The sequence below is a fragment of the Bos indicus x Bos taurus genome, chromosome X (assembly GCF_003369695.1).
Source record: "Bos indicus x Bos taurus breed Angus x Brahman F1 hybrid chromosome X, Bos_hybrid_MaternalHap_v2.0, whole genome shotgun sequence".
NCBI lineage: Eukaryota > Metazoa > Chordata > Mammalia > Artiodactyla > Bovidae > Bos > Bos indicus x Bos taurus.
Window position 1 is genome coordinate 13,086,658 of NC_040105.1, and position 18,854 is coordinate 13,105,511.

Below are 18,854 nucleotides of genomic sequence, written 5' to 3' on the forward strand. Positions count from 1 at the left end.
TGTACTGTCCCTGTGTTCAGTGCCACTGAGGGACATGAACGTAGGAGAGGCCAGCTCAAAACAGAATCAGGACGTCACTCCGTGTGTCTTTGGTGAAAAAGAAGATTCGTGCAGGGAATGCAGGGTTGTGTCCAAGGTACAAGGGCAGGATCCAGACTGAGGTCTGTGGGAGAGTCAATGTGCTGATAGAGTAAATAAAACCAAGGCAGGCGTGGAAGAATTATACAGGACAAAGTAGACACTAGGGATGTGGTTGTGCTGCCAGGTGGGTTAAAATGTGCAAGAGGGGCCCACACAATAAGGCATGACTGGTCAAACTTAACATAAACTGAGTCTGGTTCAGAAAACCTAAAGGATGGCAAAACAAAGACAGACACTCAGGTGGATGCTGGATGGTATTTTTTCATCCTCCTCTTTCACAGTTTTTCCTCCCCAAGATTTGACTAGAATGTGTTTAAGGGCTCTGGAAGTAAATCTGTCTGCTCAGAGCACACTCGCACTTTTGCTTCCTTACTGAACCACCGGCTCAGTCTTCTGAACTTGACCTCCCATCATCTAGAGACCAGCTACCACTCACGTGAACTGGTTGTGAGTGGAGACAGAAGAGAAAGACAAGGCCATGGATCTTCATGTTGTGCGCAATACGGAAGAGGGAGGTTCATGCTAGATGCTGAAAACACATGCTAGCCATTCCCAGCCCATAAATATCATTAACAATTTCATATTTATGCTTTCAGTTTCTTTTTTCTCCTTTTTTGGGGGAGGCGGCACGGGGATGCACCATGCAGCATGTGGGATCTTCTCTGATCAGGGATTGAACCTATGCCCCCTGCACTGGAAGCCAGAAGTCTTGACCACTGGACCACTTTTTCTTTTATGCACTATATATTATTTGCTTAAAAACTAGAACTCAGCATTCTATTTTGGATACCTTTCCATGTCAAAACATAGAGAAATAACCCATTTTTGGGAAAGCCTACAAAGCATTCCATTGCAAGAACGTGTTGTGACTGACATAATAGATCCTCTGCTCATGGTTGAAAGGTATAAAAAAATTAATGGTTTCTGAGTTCAACAGAACCTCAAAGGTCTCAATTGCCCAAGTGGGTTTTTATTTGGAATCATTGTGATTGTTCCAATATCATTTTTCCTCCACCTCCTTTGCTTCATTCCTCCTCATCCTCCAAGCAGAAAATTAGTCCACACGTAAGTGCCTTGGTCTGTTTTCTTTCCCTTTTTATCTTTTTGAATCTTTTATCCAGAAGGACCAAATGGCCAAGTCAATGCACTATGTGCATTCACCTATTTTTGTTCCTTGCACAAGTCTTCTATTATGATAGAGTTCACCTTCACCACTACTAACACAACTCATGTTACTGGTTAGAAGGTACAGAGGGAATGAAATAGAAACAGAGGGTAATTTCCTTGTTTTTAACATGTTGTCTACCTGCACTTCTATTAAACCTTGTTTAAGATCCACTAAGCATTTGTTTCTTAAAGCTATAGTAAAACAACAAACTATGTGAATGCTTATATATGTTTACAAACTACCACATTTTCTTGGAATTCCTTCTCTGCATAAAAGAATTCTCTTGTGAGATTTCCAGGTCCTTCCCATCGCTCTTTCTTCCTGTGTCTCTCCTCTCACTTTTCTGTACTGCACCAGAAATGGATACATCCTGACATTTTGCTGTGGGAGGTCACAGGCCTTGAAAAGATTGTCTCCCAGCCACCGGCTCTTCACAGCTGGGAAGGGCTCTCCCTCCCACCCTGAGGCTATGACACAGAACAGGAGTTGGGAGGAAGGTCACATTTTATCCCTGGACCCGTTGCTTGGTTTAATTGGAAACACATTTAAGACAGACCTCCTACATACAGCCCAACAGATGACGTGTAGAACTTTTCTTTTAAACACGTAAATCATTCTCTGTGGCATTTGCTCTCATTTCCAGGGAGGTTCCCAATTCCTGCAAACATCCCTAGTGAGAACTTTTCTTGGCCTATGTTCCTTGCCTTAACCCAGCTCATTTTCCTCCTCCTCAGTCTTAAGTTTATTTCCATGAGCTTTCCAACAGCTGCTTATACATGTACATGTAGAGAAAGTAGAAAAATATGGCCTGGTGACACGCCAAATCCATGACAAAGGTTAGCTCTGGGTTGGGAAGGGGAGAAGGCAACCGGACTAAGGAGAGAAGGAACCTCTCCCCAAACTGTGGGTCACACCGGATGCCACACCCCGAAGCAGTGTTGGTTCCTAAGAGCCTCCCCCTAGATACTGCGACACTCAGCTTGGGCAGGCAGCTCATTCACCATGGACCCCAGGCCTGGCCTCCTGGACAGTAAGCAGACCCACTGGATGTTTCTCTCTTCCTCCTCATTCCACCACACTATTTGCTAATTATTACTTTGAGGGCTTCCCTGATGGCTCAGTTGGTAAAGAATACGCCTGCAGTGTGGGAGACTGGGGTTCGATCCCTGGGTTGGGGAAGTCCCCTGGAGAAGGAAACAGTTACCTACTCCAGTATTCTGGCCTGGAGAATTCCATGGACTGTACAGTCCATGGGATCGCAGAGTTGGACATGACTGAGTGACTTTCACTTCACTATTACTTTGAAATAATTTCAGACACAGAAAAGCTACCAAAATAGTAGAGATTTACCATACACCACTCACCCAGATTCTCTAAAAGCTAACCTGGTATCACACATGCTGTATCAATCTCTCTAGAAATACACATCATTCTTTTTTTTTTCTTTTTCTGAAGTACTTGAGAGTAAACTTGGAGATGATACCCCTTTACTTTGAAGGAATTTTCAGCAAGTATTTCCTAAAAACAAGAGTATTTTCCAATATAACCTGAGTGCACTTATAAAAATGATGACATTGATACAATATCAATGAAAAAATTATGACCATTAATGTAATACTATAAGCTATGTACAGACATTTAAATTGAGCCAATTGTGTCAGTAATGCGTTTTAGGGCAAAAAGAAAAATACATGTCTAGACCAGGATGGAATTCAGGGTCATGTGTGGCATTTAGTTGTCACTTGTAATCTCCTTTCATCTGAAATGGTTCTTCAGCCTTTTTCTTCATTAAAAGTACAGACTTATTATTTTGTTTTTTAATTTTTTTCATTTATTTTTAATTGGAGGATAATTGCTTTACAATATTGTGATGGTTTCTGCCAAACATCACCATGAACCAGCCATAGGTATACATATGTCCCCTCCCTCTTGAACTTCCCTCCCCCCTCCCACCCCATCCCACCCCTCTAGGTTGTCACAAAGCACTGGATTTGAGCTCCTTGTGTCATACAGCAAATTCCCACTGGCTATCTGTTTTACATATGGTAATGTATGTTTCAATGCTACTCTCAGACTTGCTGTTTTGTAGAATGCCCCTCAGTTTGGATTTCTTTGATGTGTCCTCATCATGACAGCATTGTTTGTTAATCCCTTTCCCTCTCAACTTTATAGATGCGTTTTTATTTTCAATGCTTTAATTTTTTTAGTTCAGAAGAGCACGAAGGATGAAACAAGGAACGTATACACTGACATATTTATTTCGTTTCTTTCTTCTCTTTTGCAGATAAAATCATATAGGTGAGAGAAACAGCCCCTAACTAGTTGCTTCCAGTCAATTTTCTATACCCAGAGAATATGATTTTCTTGCAGGAGAAGAGGGTGTGAGAGAATGGTCACATCCCAGATCTTCCAGCAGGAAGGAATTCAAGGGGGAGCTGAAGCACAGTGAAAGCAGATTTATTCAGGGAGATACACACTCCTTGACAGACTGTGGGTCCTTCCTGAAGGTGAGAGAGGCCCTGGGGTAAGGCATGGTTAGTTTTTATGGGCTGGGTAACTTCATACACTAATGAGTGGGAGGATTATTCAAGCTATTTTGGGGAAAGGGTAGGGATTTCCAGGACTGGGCCACCACCCACTTTTTAGCCTCTGAACTGTCATGGCACCTGTGGGTGTGTCAGTTAGCACACGCTGATGTATTACAATGAGCGTGTAATGAAGCTCAAGGTCTAGTGGAAGTCAAGTCTTCCACCATCTTAGGCCTAGTAGGTTCTAACCAGTTTTTGTTGTTTCTGCTTCGATAGTCACATCTTTCTCTCACTCTGACTCCCATCTTCCTCTTTTATTTATACAGACCCTTATGATTACATCAGCCCACCTGGATTACCTAGGCTAATCTCCCCATCTCAAGATCCTTAATTTAATCACAGCTGTAACACCCCCTGTATCATGTAAGGTAACACATTCAAAGGTTCCAAGACTTGGATGTGGACATCTTTGTGCAGCCATTATTCTGCTATTACAGAATAATAGGATAAGCTGTATGTTCTCTTAAGAAATTTTGTTGACTTATGTATATATGTGTTTAGTTGCTCAGTTGTGTCCGACTCTTTGCGATCCCATAGACTGTAGCCTGACAGGTTCCTCTGTCCATGGGATTCTCCAGGCAAGAATACTGGAGTGGGCTGCCATTTCCTTCTCCAGGGGATCTTCCCAACCCAGGGATCAAACCCGGGTCTCCTGCATTGCAGGCAGACTCTCCACCAGCTGAGCTATGAGGGAAGCCTGGTCTAGTTGTAAAACAGTAATAATTGAGATCCTTCAACAGGTCAGCATTCTCCATCTTCCAAAGGATACTGTGGCCATTCAGTATCACAGAAGAAGATCAGGCGTGTCTTTTTAAATTCTGGGAATCAAACTTGTTCCAATTTTTTAAATACATTTTAAAGAAGTGGTTCTGGAACTGCTAGCTCCAATCTGTAAAAGAGAAAAAAGCAGCATCCACAGCTGTGGCTTTTTTCCACCAGAAGCATCCTTCCCTGCTCTAGATGGGGGTGTAGACAGACTCTCCACCGAAGCTTTCCTTCCTTGGTCAGATTTAGTCTGTCCCTTACCAACATAGGTGCCTTATTCATCCCTCCCGGTTCTACCACTGAGGCGGGGTGGAGATGCACCAGGGGTAGACCTGATGGCATCCCAGATTGCTTTCTAGTTCCTTACCACCAAGACCTTTGTTTGATTTGCCAGAGTAGTTTCCCAGGATGCTTCCCAAGCTAGGACTACTAGGGGAAGCATCCGTCGTATGTGTGCTTGTGCACATTCCTGCGTATAGTCCTGACCGCAGTAGAAATGGTGACTCATAAAGAGATGAACAACAACCAAGATGTCCCTTCTGAGTGTCACCACACCAGTATAGCAAAAGAGGTGGTGGAGGGTTGGCCAGCGAAGAAAAAGTGATTTTTGTCCTTAAGCTATTAGGACCAATCCTTCCAATTCATTTCCAAAGATTCCACAAAAGAATATCTAAGGGGTTGAGACAAAAGCCATCAGAGAGCCCCCTCTGGTCCGCTAAGAGCTAGCGCTACCAAAGGAAGAAGCCCATTGCATTTCCAATCTGAAGAATCACATATACTCTAAAGAAAAGCTAAAAGTTGAGGGAAGCAAAGAGAGCTTACGAAATGAAGTTTTCCTGTAACATAGCAATCCTCCAGTTTTAACATTGCAGATCATGCTTTTAAACATCAAGTAGCAGGGATACTGTGAAGAAAGATGGAAAAAATAAACAGAGTGGGTACTGAGGGCCCAACTGTGATGCAGTCAGTGAGAAGACAAAGGAGACAGGAGGACCAGAAGGCACAAGATTCTTGGAAAAGACTGATATTTTCCTAGAAATATAGACTTATGAACTTCTCAATGAATGATAACAAACAGTGTTATCTGGATATCATTTATAGCAAGGGAAATCACACTGCTTTGCAAGAGATGGTAAAAGTCACTGCAAAAAAAAACAAAAAACAAAAAAGATAACTACTTCTTCTTATTTTAGCCAAGAACTAACATGAAAAATGTGTGCTTAATGTAAGAAGAATCTGGTACTGTCAGAGATTCGACAAATTGGATTCTTTGTAAGAGATGCACCATCTAGCTCAATTCCTGATATCAACTGCCTTCCAAATCATCATTGCGTGAAACATCTGTTTTCTGCAAGATTAGCACAACTCTACAGAAACGTGCCTTGCCCAAAGGAAGTAAAGAGATGGTAAAAATTGATTCCAATACTATTTGTGGGAAGGAATTCAGATAAAACCTCATCTGACTCATGAGAAATGTTACCAGTCTCCCTTAACTGGATGTCCCTCAGGACATAGGCATTTTCCTGGTGTTGGAAATGGGATGGCAGCAGTACATGCCTATATTTCTATCCTTTAGTTTGGCAACGGTACAACAAAATCAACATTAAATTAGTGAGATTGCAAAGCTTATGACAAAAGCCAAACATAACCCAGACATCCACGTCAAATCCCTTTAGCATGAGTAACAAAACAATCCGGAGAAGGCAATGGCACCCCACTCCAGTACTCTTGCCTGGAAAATCCCATGGACGGAAGAGCCTGGTAGGCTGCAGTCCATGGGGTCGCAGAGTCGGATACAACTGAGCGACTTCGCTTTCACTTTTTACTTTCATGCATTGGAGAAGGAAATGGCAACCCACTCCAGTACTCCTGCCTGGAAAATCCCAGGGACGAGGGAGCCTGGTGGGCTGCCTTCTGTGGGGTTGCACAGAGTCAGACATGACTGAAGTGACTTAGCAGCAGCAGCAACAAAACAATCAAAATATTATAAACAAAACATGATGAGGACCCAAAACATGATGAGACCCATTGTAGCCAATGGGCTACAATTTCAAGGAATATTTGATGAAACACAGCTCTCAAATAAAATAAATTTAGACAGTCCTTGGATTTTATAATGGAATTTGATCCAGGAAGGTGGTTTAAAAAGACAAAAGGTGACCCTGAGTTGAATGATTTGATATTAAAATTTATACAGTATAATTTTACTAACCAATATGTTGGATTAAAGAGTTTGCCTGCAATGCAGGAGATCTGGGTTCAATCTCAAGGTTGGGAAGATCCCCTAGAGAAGGGAAAGGCTACCCACTCCAGCATTCTGGCCTGGAGAATTCCATGGACTGTATAGTCCATGGGGTCGCAAAGAGTCGGACACAAATGAATGACTTTCACTCTCACTTTTATGTTGGGTTACAGGCAGCCAGAACTATTAAATAAGAAGTGCTGCTTTATAATACCTAAATTGTTTGCCTGGAGTTGGACAGGGAAGCCTCAAACTTTAGATTTGTCAGCTAACACAATGAAAGCATGGATGAGTGTATATGGGGGCAAGTGGAGCACACACTGTAACTGAAAGTGACGTACTGCAAAAGACACGTTTGTCTGCGTCCTAACTAGGTTTGTAACAGACTCGTTTAAAGTGAGTTTACAGTGACCCAATGATAAACATGCATTTCTAAGCTACTTGTTCCTGTATGTGTCCCAAAACGTCTTTGAAACAACTCTGTTTAAAATCCATAATGACAAAATAATCTAGAGATATGGCTTTGTAAACTGACAGATACATATTCTCTTATGAGGCAATATATAGAGTAGTGGTGAAGTACAAAGTCAAAATTAACATGAACCATGAGGGCTTCCTTGGTGGCTCAGATGATAAACAATACACTTGCAATGCAGAAGACCCAGGTTTGATTTCTGGGTCTGGAAGATCCCCTAGAGGAGGAAATGGCAACCCACTCTAGTATTCTTACCTGGATAATCCTGGACGGAGGAGCCTGGTGGGCTACAGTCTATGGGGTCACAAAGAGTCGGACGTGACTGAGCAACTAACACTTTCACTTCACTTTCACACACATTAAGTATTGGTAGGGTCATGGAGAAACTGCTGTCTCATATACTGCTGTTGGAACACAGGACTGCCTTTCTGGGTTGCAATCTGCCAGACTTTTAAAATTAAACATGCATAGGCCTTGTGATCATCCCTGGAAACCTACTGTAACAAAACAACCCCCCTCAGGAAGTACATGGCTACAAGGATGTTCACTGCAGATCAGTGTGCAGTAGCCAAGCACTAGAAACAAGGGGAGCACCTGCTAAGAGGGAAGAGCTAAATGCATTGTAGTCAACCCACGGCATAGAATGGGTTCAAAGCCAAAGGAGCAGATCCTGAGGAATTTCCATGAGGTTCGGTCACAAAAGCAAGATGCAAAAATTTATTTATGATTTCATTTCAGTAAAACAAGGACAAAACCCTATACTTGTATACATTTGCTGCTGCTGCTGCTGCTAAGTCGCTTCAGTCATGTCCGACTCTGTGCGACCCCATAGACGGAAGCCCACCAGGCTCCCTGGTCCCTGGGATTCTCCAGGCAAGAACACTGGAGTGGGTTGCCATTTCCTTCTCCAATGCAGGAAAGTGAAAGGTGAAAGTGAAGTCGTTCAGTCGTGTCCAACTCTCAGCGACCCCATAGACTGCAGCCTTCCAGGCTCCTCCGTCCATGGGATTTTCCAGGCAAGAGTACTGGAGTGGGGTGCCATTGCCTTCTCCATTGTATACACGTACATGTACATATATGTGTACAGAAGTAAGTGTTGAGAAAAATACTGCAAGATCGTATTCAAGGATTATCTCTGAACTACTCCCAATCTAGGATACAGAGATAATACTGCTATGGGTAGATGAGAGGAGGGGGAAAGGGTTGTGAGGGAAGCAAACTCAAAAAATAAAAGAAAAAACCCACAGCATTAAAACTTAAAGCACATGTGCTGTCACACTTACTGATATAAAAAGTAAGTATGAAGGTAGGCACATGTTTAATTGCATTCATGTAAAAAACCTTTCTGAACTTAAAAGTAGCCAGAATGGAAAAAAACAAAAAAGAGAACAATGGGTCCAAGGTTAATACTGTCCCTAATGACTTCAGGGGTGGCCCCTTTAAAAAATAAAACTGGCTTTAAATACTTGGGAGTTTTCTAATTGTTCTTTGGATTTAAATGGTGACTTATAAGTAAATCCTCCATAACAAAAGCTGTATCTCAATCAAGAATGCACTTGTTCATAAGTAACACAGGTTGGATTGCCTCCAGGAATTGAGTCAAAAGTGGCTGGGAAGTCAAGAGACCTGGGTAAACGTCCTGCCATGTCCAGCAAGTCCTTACATGGCCTTGAGCAAGTAATGAATCTGTTGGCCCTCAGTGTTCACACCAGCGAAATGAGGGGTGGCCCCAGTGGATTGGCCCTAACATTCTATGAATTCCTCCTGATTTTCTTAACTTGAAAAGCTCAAGCACTCTTCGCTCATTTAAACATAATTAAACATACACAGGTTCATAGAACTTTGTGTTGAGGTTCAGAAACAAACCCATTCCAGAGAAAGTGGCCCTTATGGTTTTTTCACCCTGAAATGATAACTAAACCCCAGAATCCATCATACCTTTAGGAATAGATTGCACATGCTTCGCTCCTTGGTCCAATTTAAAGTCCAAATATAAGGTTGGTGTGTAAGTGTAAATCTTGGACTAAAAAGAAAAAGGAAATCATCAGCATCTTTCCAAGAATAAGGTTCATCTTTACCTGAGCTGGTCCCTACTGTCATGGGCCTAGGGCCTGGATCCATTATATTTACAACTCCTTCTTGGGAAATGCTATTAAAGTGGGTATGATGGGCTACCAATATACCCACCTCCTGAGGGTCTCAGTCTAAAAGTTCACCCTCCTAACTTGACAATATTGTTGACAAGCTATTCTAGCATGACAGCTGTCTCCCTACAGCCATTTCTCAAATATGATCTGATGTTAATAGTTCAATGGCCGACAGCTTCTCCAACCTTCTCACTTCTTGTCTTCTCCTGAATATAGGTAGGCTAATGCATATCAAATGTTACGTTTCTTTTCCAGGTCTCAGTAAAGCTATGTCCATTTTGAAATTCAAAGAGCACAGCCTGTAAATATTTATTCTAATTTGGCTCTCTTGCATTAAAAGGTGGTCCAACATTGCTGGTCTAAAAAAGCCACAACTCAAAATGTAAGAAAGGCCAACCTTTGCAGGATTTCTCATTACAAACAGTGGCTTTGATTCCATCAACAGTTCAGCAGTGTGTAATTCAATATACTGCCATTCTGAATCACTGACACAGCCCCAAATCCAAGGGATTATCACTGTTGCCATAAACTTTATGATGTTTCATTGTTTGTCACAAAGTCCCAGTGGTTCTGTTATTTTTTTTAAGTTAAAAAACACACAAAGATGAAAAAGTACATAATGCCAAATTTGGCAAGGATGTGGAGTAAATGGAACTTTTATACATTGCTGGTAGGACTATTACTTGATATAAACACTTGAGAAAACTGCTTGGCAGTATGTACTACACATGGATGTATAATCGCAGCATTCCAACTCAACAGGTGTATCCCCAACAGAAATGTTCACTGAAAGACAGGTACTCAAATCTTGATACTGACAATGTCGGTGATAGCCTAAGCTGGAAATATTCCCAATGTCTTTAATGAGAGAAAACATACGTAAATTGCAATATACAAGAGACTATGACACAGCAAGGAGAATGAATGAACCCAACTACATGCAACAACTCAGATGGATCTTGCAAACACAGTACTGAACAAACAAAACAGATACAGACCATATAACATATGCTTCTGGGGACTTCCCTTGCAGTCCAGTGGCTAAGACTCCAGCTCCCCATGCAGGGAGCCCGGGTTGGGTCCCAGGTTGGGGAACGAGAGCCCACATCCTGCAACTAAAGATCCCACATATAGCAACTAAGACACGGCACAGCCAAATAAATAAATATATAAAACATATGCTTCCATTTCTATAAAGTTCAAAACAAGGGAAAACTAGTCTATGGTATCAGAAATCAGAAAAGTGGTTACCCTGGGATGGGTAGTAACTGAATGAGGTTTAAAAGGGGGCTTCTGGAGCCTGGCAGTATTTGGTCTCTTGGTTTCATGGATGAGTTCACTCGGTGAAAATCGTCTTGAGTCGTACACATGATTTGTGTACTTTTCTGTGTATGTGCTGTATTTTTTAACAAATACTTACACTCAATAGAAACACAGATGTGTAAATAGACCACAAGATAGAATCCGGAGCCCTTTACCATCCTTAATAAGGGCATCATTTTGCACTATGTCAACTGCACGAGGACATGGCCATGTATCTGCCCTTTTCACCTGGAGCCAATGCACAGGGCCTGTCACATAGTAGGTGTTCAATAAAACTTACCAAATGATGTTTCATTATGAAAAATCTCATGTATAATAATAAATTTATTTATAGTATACATAGTATATTCATCAATATCTTTACCAACATGTAGCAAAATGCCTCTCTTCAAGACAGGTGATTAGGTATGGCCCAAATATGTCTGGTCATTAAGTTTTGGAATAGAGAATTGTAAATAATGCTAGAAGATTATTCCCTGAAAAGTCCCATGAATTGAAGCTTTGGGCTTCAAGTGGTCTGGTGGGTGCTTTTACGTGGCTTAGGAGGTCAAGCTGCATCCATACAGCTTCAAAGACTGGAAAGGCGAATTCCCCTGTGGGAACATAAATGAAAGAAGAAAGACCTGTGACATCAAGGGTGACCTGAGGCCAAAGATTCCCAATCAATCTGAGGAGCTTGGAGCACACGTGAAACAAGGGCAGCACCCGCGGGACACAGATCTGATCCTCTAGCATCATGAGGTGTGTGAGGCACCATCTGGAAAGGATCTGGTTTTGCCTAATGAAAACTTCTAAAATTACTCCTAAAAAGATCAAGGGAAAACTTCACTTAGTATCAGATGACTCCTCTTCCAAGGCAATATTTTACTCTCTTTCAGAAAAAAGAATCTGTTTGGTTCAAGCATCTTTTCTGATCTCTGCCTCCTGGCCAAGGCAGTATCCCTGGCAACAGCAAAGACGCGAATCACAAAGAGGCTCTTGGCTTAACTTTTACTAGAAGTCTCCCAAAATGTATGCATAGAAGTCATCCATGAGGCTGTGATGCTGGTATTGCTTTTCCTGGTGACTAGCAACGCCTTTATCTTCTTCTGGGCTTAGTTCACTCCATCTGAAAATCTGATGAGACTTCACTGATGTTGAAATGTATTTCTGGTTCTGAAATTCTGAATCAGAAAGTTAATGTTTTTTCCCCCACTTTTTAATTTTTTAAATTCTGTTCTGATTTCTCAGACTAGAGCTGTAGAGAAGTGAGAAGGTGGCTGGGGCGAGGGAGAGCCACTCAGGCTGTGGGGACTGTGTGGATGCCACTGGTTAACTCGTGCTGTTCTTGCCCCGAACCCCAGCCATCAACTTTGCCCTCCTGGTTAGCTCTTCTCTTCTTCCTGCCTCTAGCTTCTCAACCTAATCCATACTGCCTCTCCAAATAGTAGCCCCTCTCTCTCTAATACTGCAAGGACACAGATATGCGTATGCACACATAAGACACAGAATTCTGTACTTATGTGTTAATTTACAAACTTACAAAAAACAACCAATGAGAGCCATTAGAAAAGCCACAAATATATCCTACAACCTCACAGTATGAAAAGGGCTACAGGGAAGTTTTAAATTCATTTTGAAGGTTTTTCTTTTTTTTAACAACATCTACAGCTTAAAACAGGATTCTGATTCTAGTCTCTCTGTACTGAAAATCAGATCATTGACAGTTTCAACATAACACATCTTGAATAATCAACTACCCAAAACCTGTATGTACCCTATTCTATTTAAATTAATCCATACTGAGATAAAACTCAATTTGAAAGCTGTTCCTATGAATCTGTGTATGCATATATGTGTGTGTATATATATATATATATATATGAATATACACACACACACACAGAGTTTTTGAAAAGCAGCTAGGTTTTGCCTTTTAAAATTTTGATCTTCAATGGTAGCTCTGTTGAAATACCAAATACAATTTCTCTTCATTTAACTCAAGGATGGTAACACCAGCCTCCAATACACTTTGAGCACATCTGGACTTAATTTTTCCATCACACACACTGCTGATTTGCAACCACAAAGAAATATTGCCATTCAGCATACTCTTGTGTTCTGTTTTGTTTATTTTCAAATGCAGTATTAAACTATTAATAGATCCTCAAAATAGAATGAAAATTTAGTTACACAAATCATTCTTTTTTTTTTTTTTTTGCTCTCAATCTATCTATTTCCATAGGATTAAAATAAACTGGTTCAAGGCAACCTAAAATAAAACATTTCTCCATATATCTGTTTCAGCATGAACCAAACTAACGCACCTAAATTCCATCAGAGAATTATTGTCGTCGTCCTTTTGCTCTCTTTTGGTCCTGATTAACACTGCCTGCACAGGTACTAAAATCCCACACGGTTCCTCTTTCGCCTTTCTTTTCATTATTTAATTGTCTTTAAAGCATTTGGGAAACTTATCTTTAAAGGCTTCCATCTGTATTTTAAAAGCCCAATAGCTTAAAGTCTTACAGTTCAAATATCATGAAGGCAAAGCTTCTAGAAGTGAAGTAACAGAACTCTTTATGAGATGTTAAGGGTAAATTCTGGCTAACCACTAACAACAGGGGTGCTACCAAATCCAGACCAGCCTTGTCTCTCTTTCTCTATAAATACGTCGGAATTAAACCCTAAACGAGCCTAAGACACCACTCCAATAATGACCACAAAACCACCAAGACAAAGCACGCTCTACAAAACCACTTCCTTCAGAAACTCAACTACCTTCATTTTCCAGCCTTCAAAGACCTCCCGCTTCCCCTGGCTTTCGGTATGATACCCGTGTTAAGCTGGTTTCCTTCCTCCGCTTTTATTCATAAATGTGATCTTAATTAGGAGATGAAATTACTTCCACATGGAAGCCATGTGGCTTAGTATGTCTTCCCAAGGAAAAGAAAGGTGCCTGCTATGTTGCTTGCTCTGTATAAGTGAGATGAAATGAGATGAAATGAAATGAAGATGAGATGAAAAGAAGAAGAAATATCGTTCATGTTGCCGCTGCTCCTTCCACAAATAACTACCTCCCATCTATCCCTGCATGCTACTCATTCTACTGCCATGCTGGCCTTCCCTAAAGCCAAGGGGCAGCAGTTTGTCACATGTCAGAGCTGCAATAAGTGTTTTCACATCTTTTTGAGAACTATTTTCAAACCTTTGATGATGGAGTGATTTTTTTTTTAGGAAAAGCACTTGAATTCTCGATCTTACTAGATGCTGCTTAGGCAAATTACTCTAGGGTAACACATGCAAATTTTCAGTATTTTATAAAGAAAGAAGCAGTGTATATACCTATTCCTGGACCCTCACTCTCATGTTGGATCATCACCCTAATGTCCAGCATTTGTTTTTTTGGCATCATGGCTAACTTTTGATGGATACCCTTGCACGTAAATTTTTGACCACATTTCTATTTTTGGCCTTTCTCAGTGAAATTGTGGGTCTAAAGGTCTAGACATTTCAATACGGCTCTTGATATATCTACAAGTTTATGGCCAAATGCAATGTGGCCAAAAGTGAGGCGGTCAACACGGTAATGTGACTGAATAGCAATTTCCCCAAACTTGTCTACTGCTTCCCTGGTGGCTCAGACGATAAAGTGTCTGCCTGCAATGTGGGAGAACTGGGTTCGATCCCTGGGTTGGGAAGATCCTCTGGAGAAGGAAATGGCAACCCACTCCAGTACTCATCTAGAAAATTCCATGGACGGAGGAGCCTATGTCCATTGTAGGCGACGGTCCATGGGATCGCAGAGTCGGCCACGACTGAGCAACTTCACCCTTGTCTACTGCTAGTTGTTGGTTTTCCTGGTCTCTGTAATTACACTATACCACAGGGCAGTTTTCTAACTCATTATGTGCTCTAAATATTGGGTTTTTCCCCCATTCATCTAATCTCCTATTGTTAGAAAGTTAACTCATTCCAACAAATTCCCTATTGTTACGCATTTAAATTTTTTCCCCAATACATTCTTCTTCAAAAATAGAAGGGAAGGATTAATTGCTGGAAAATAAAAAGAAAAGGGAAAAAAACCTGGAAATCCCTGAAAAAATAGAGTTGCAGGGTGTGGGGTCAAGGGAGTTTGTTGCTTCTCTTATCAATTTATCTGAGACAGTTTTTTAAAAAATAAATGAAGGCTATTTACCCTTAATACTGTTAGTTGTAAAAGTCACCCAGTTTGTTTTTGGCTTTTTTATGGCATTTCTGACATGGGTCAGCTCTACCAATCTTTTCCTTGCAATGCTTTTAAACTCAGAAAGTCTTTCCCCATGCAAAGGTCACTTGAAATGTTTGCCTTTATCTTTCCAGTTCAAAATTTTTTAAATATTTAATTCTTTGATCTATGTCACATTTATTTTCCTGTGAGGTGTGAGATCAGAAGCCAACCTGGTTTCTTTCTATGAATGCTTAATCAGTTGTCCCCGCTGACTTATTCTTCTCTTTTCCCCAACAGATGACCATCTTCTTTATCACGAAGTTTGCACATACACTTGGTCTGTTTCAGGCAGGTTCTCTTCCTGCCAGTCACCAAAAAAAAGAGCCTCAGTGGAAAAAACTTTATTGGTGGACTAGCTCAGAGGCTTCAACTAAGAGAGGATGATCTACTCCACAGGAGTTCTGGGCATCATCTAGCCCATCACCCATGGGGCTTCCCCATCTCATCTTCCTGTCACGACACTCCTGCTCTCACAGGGCTTTGCACTAGGGAGGAAACCCACCAGCACAGATCTGTTCTCTCCACCACTTACACCTCCATACAACTCAAGAAACTCACTGCCAGATCCACGGCCCCTGTGGGAGAACCATGCCTTCCTCTTTCATCAGGAGATAGCATGCTTTGAGGAAATGAAAAGTAGATTCACCCATTCTTTAAAGCCAAATTCCAACTCTTGTTGTTGAGAACTGGCTGATGCTCTTCAACCAAAGGGTAAGTCTTCTGTCTCCAATCCAAAGCACTCTGATTTCAGAATTCTTCATTATTTTAAAGAATTCTGATAAGGAGTGGGAGAGACTAGTTCCTATCCTTAGTGCCAAAGGTATTGTGGGGAGCATTAAAACCCTTAATTACATTTTGACATATACATGAAGTGTTACCCAAAGAGAAGACAAGGAACTCGTGGGCAAAATGCCAATGACTCTGTATAGGGTGATAGTTAGAGAGGGTCAAACCACATTTTTAACTTTTATCAATAATACAGGTTTACAGAAAATCTCGACCATCAAGCTGTCCAGCTGAGCAGCCTTTGTAGATATAGCCAAGTTATTCTACAGTCTAGTCTCAAGAGCATCCTTTTTCAAGAAGCATTTTCATCAGTAGGAACAGTCGAGTCCCTCCCCTTCTTACCTTGTGTTTGGGAGAGGGGTCATGAGGAGAGAAGAGCTAAAGAGGAAGGAAACAAAGATGCTGACAGGACTCAAGGTCCCAAAATTTAATCAGAGACATGTTCATTGTGAAAGCAGTCTTTGATTTCTTCACTCTTTGAGTCAGCATCTTTGCACAAAATTGGGTTACAGACATTCTAAAATTTTTTGGAAAATAAAAAACAGAGAAAGAACAAATGCCCATCTCTTAGATGAATAATCCATCCATAATCCTACAAAGGCTACAGAACAATAAAATCACAAATGGCCCCTAAATATGCCAACAGGGAAACTTCCTATTGCTTATCTCCCATCCATGGGTAATGTTTTTCAAGGCTAAGTCAGCAAATCTATTAATCAATGCTAGAATATCCCTGACAGAGCTTTATAATGCTTTTAGTCTCTATTAGTTACGCTTGGTATTTACTAAGAGGCTTTAAGAGTTCTTCTGAGAAAGTACATCGACATGGGAAACTATCTGGCAAACATACGATCTCATAGAGCTCTGGAGACAGACCACATTGTGGACATGAAGCTTTGACTGTAGGTCTAAGGGGGAATTAACTATGGCACAGGGCTTCTCCCACATAATCGCTTGCAAGATGTTCTGACATAATCGCAGTGTCTGAAGACAAGTGTCTGAAGATACCCTTCTGGTGAACATAGAAGATGGAGGCTCATTCTGAAGCTTTCCTCCATGAAAATGAGCTGAGGCATTCCCAAACTGGAGAGAGACACACTCGGCAAGTTTATGTATAATGGCTGAAGGGTATGATAAAGGCAGACCTACTGTGCAAAAAAAATGGGGCAGACCTGAGTTTGGGTCTAGGTTCCTTCCACATGGAGCCGTATGACTTTTGCCCAGTTAAGTTACTGCATCCTCATCTACAACGTGACGGAGGTGGACAGCTGCTCTATCATATCTATTGCTGCCAGACATTATGACTCAAACCCAAGTGCCAGAAACCACAGGAAGAGTAGGTCTTGCCTGGTTCTGAAAAGCATCTCATATTGTCAGGAATTCTAGACTCATGCTGCACTAAGAACTTCATTCACATCTTAATACCTCACAATAACCTCTCAGGAACATGTCTCTTCCTTGATCAACCCCCAAACTTACTACACCAACCCATCTGAATGAAGAAAGTCTTCAAAGGCTCCAAAGTATCAAATAGGGCCTCCCATCTACCCAGAAACAAGGAGAGAGGAAGTTCCCTACTATTCAGCAATAGTTCTGAGAACCTGAAGAGTTGACAAGGCTGCTGAAGGGCCAGAGACCTAGGGAAGGGGTCAGTACTTATCCCCATCCAGGGCAGGGGACTGTTCATAATTCCTGGGTGAGGAGGAAGTGGTTAGCTCCTTAGCAAGATGAGGGATGAGTCAAGAATTCCCTCTTTAACATCCATCTCTCCTCTTACGCACTCTCTGTCTTGAAAGTTCCCATGGAAAAGAAACCCACTCTCAGGAGAAAATCTGATTTCTGTTGGGTTGTGCTGAATTGCTAAGGATCTATGTAAGTCTGTGGTTAGGAGCACAAGGTTGGGAGCCAGACATCCAGTTAGAAGGCCAGTTCTGTCACTCCCTAGATGCATAACCCTGGGTGAGTTGACCATCTCATGATGCCCTGGGTCCTTCTCTCATCAGGCTGTTATGAGAATTTGACTGGACACATTTTATGTCTCTCCTCAGAGTCCCTCAGCTTCACTGGCTTCTGAGGCCTTGGCCACTTACGGAGATGCCCCTGGGTGCCATGGCTGCTGCCAGTGTTGACACCTCCAGCTACCTCAGCCCCTCCTGGTTGACTGTCAAGTTCCGAATGGCTTCCATCGCCCCCACAGGGGTGGGAACTACAGTAGCTACAGAGTCTGGCCTGACAGACCTCCACACCTAGACTGGAATGAAGATCCAAGCTGCTGGATGGGGTGCGTGGAAGGGCCTGGGGACAGTCTGGAAGGGCAGGGAATTAGCATCCTTGGGGCAGACTTTGGCCAAAGAGGGATGAAAGATGTAAGATGATGGAACAATTCTTCCTCTTTCTTCCTTCATTAGAAAGTTCTGAGCTACAGTTTTCTGAACAGGCCTCCTGTGTCACCAAGCATCTGTTTTGCTTCCTGTCTCCCTCACTCCCACCGCCCTGGGTCTGCACATGAGACCTGCCTAGGCTCTGTTTTCCAGAGAACCCAGGTAAAATCAGGAAGAAAAATAACTAATACATGTAAAATACTCTGAGCCTCACTGAGCAACACTGTTGCCACCACCCACATGTGGCTACTGAGCACAGGAAATGTGGTGAGCATGAATCAAGATGTGCTGTGTTAAAAAAAAAAAAAAAAAAGACAAACTGGGATTTCAAAGAGTTAGCACAACAGAAATCTCATTATAATTTTATATTAGTTATATATTGAAAGGACACGGAGAAGGCAATGGCACCCCACTCCAGTACTCTTGCCTGGAAAATCCCATGGATGGAGAAGCCTGGTAGGCTGCAGTCCATGGGGTCGCTAAGAATCAGATACAACTGAGCGACTTCACTTTCACTTTTCACTTTCATGCATTGGAGAAGGAAATGGCAACCTACTCCAGTGTTCTTGCCTGGAGAATCCCAGGGACC

The 18,854-nt window shown here is 41.8% G+C and overlaps 1 protein-coding gene across 4 annotated transcripts in view; it reads right to left on the reverse strand.

Moving 5' to 3' along the window:
- Positions 1-18,854, reverse strand: part of PIR (pirin) — a 98,268-nt gene that overhangs the window by 26,139 nt on the left and 53,275 nt on the right. For all 4 annotated transcript variants that reach the window (XM_027534067.1, XM_027534066.1, XM_027534065.1 and 1 more), the window contains one exon: positions 9,318-9,402. In XM_027534067.1, coding sequence (XP_027389868.1) covers positions 9,318-9,402 — 85 coding nt within the window. The remainder of the gene's footprint in view (positions 1-9,317; positions 9,403-18,854) is intronic.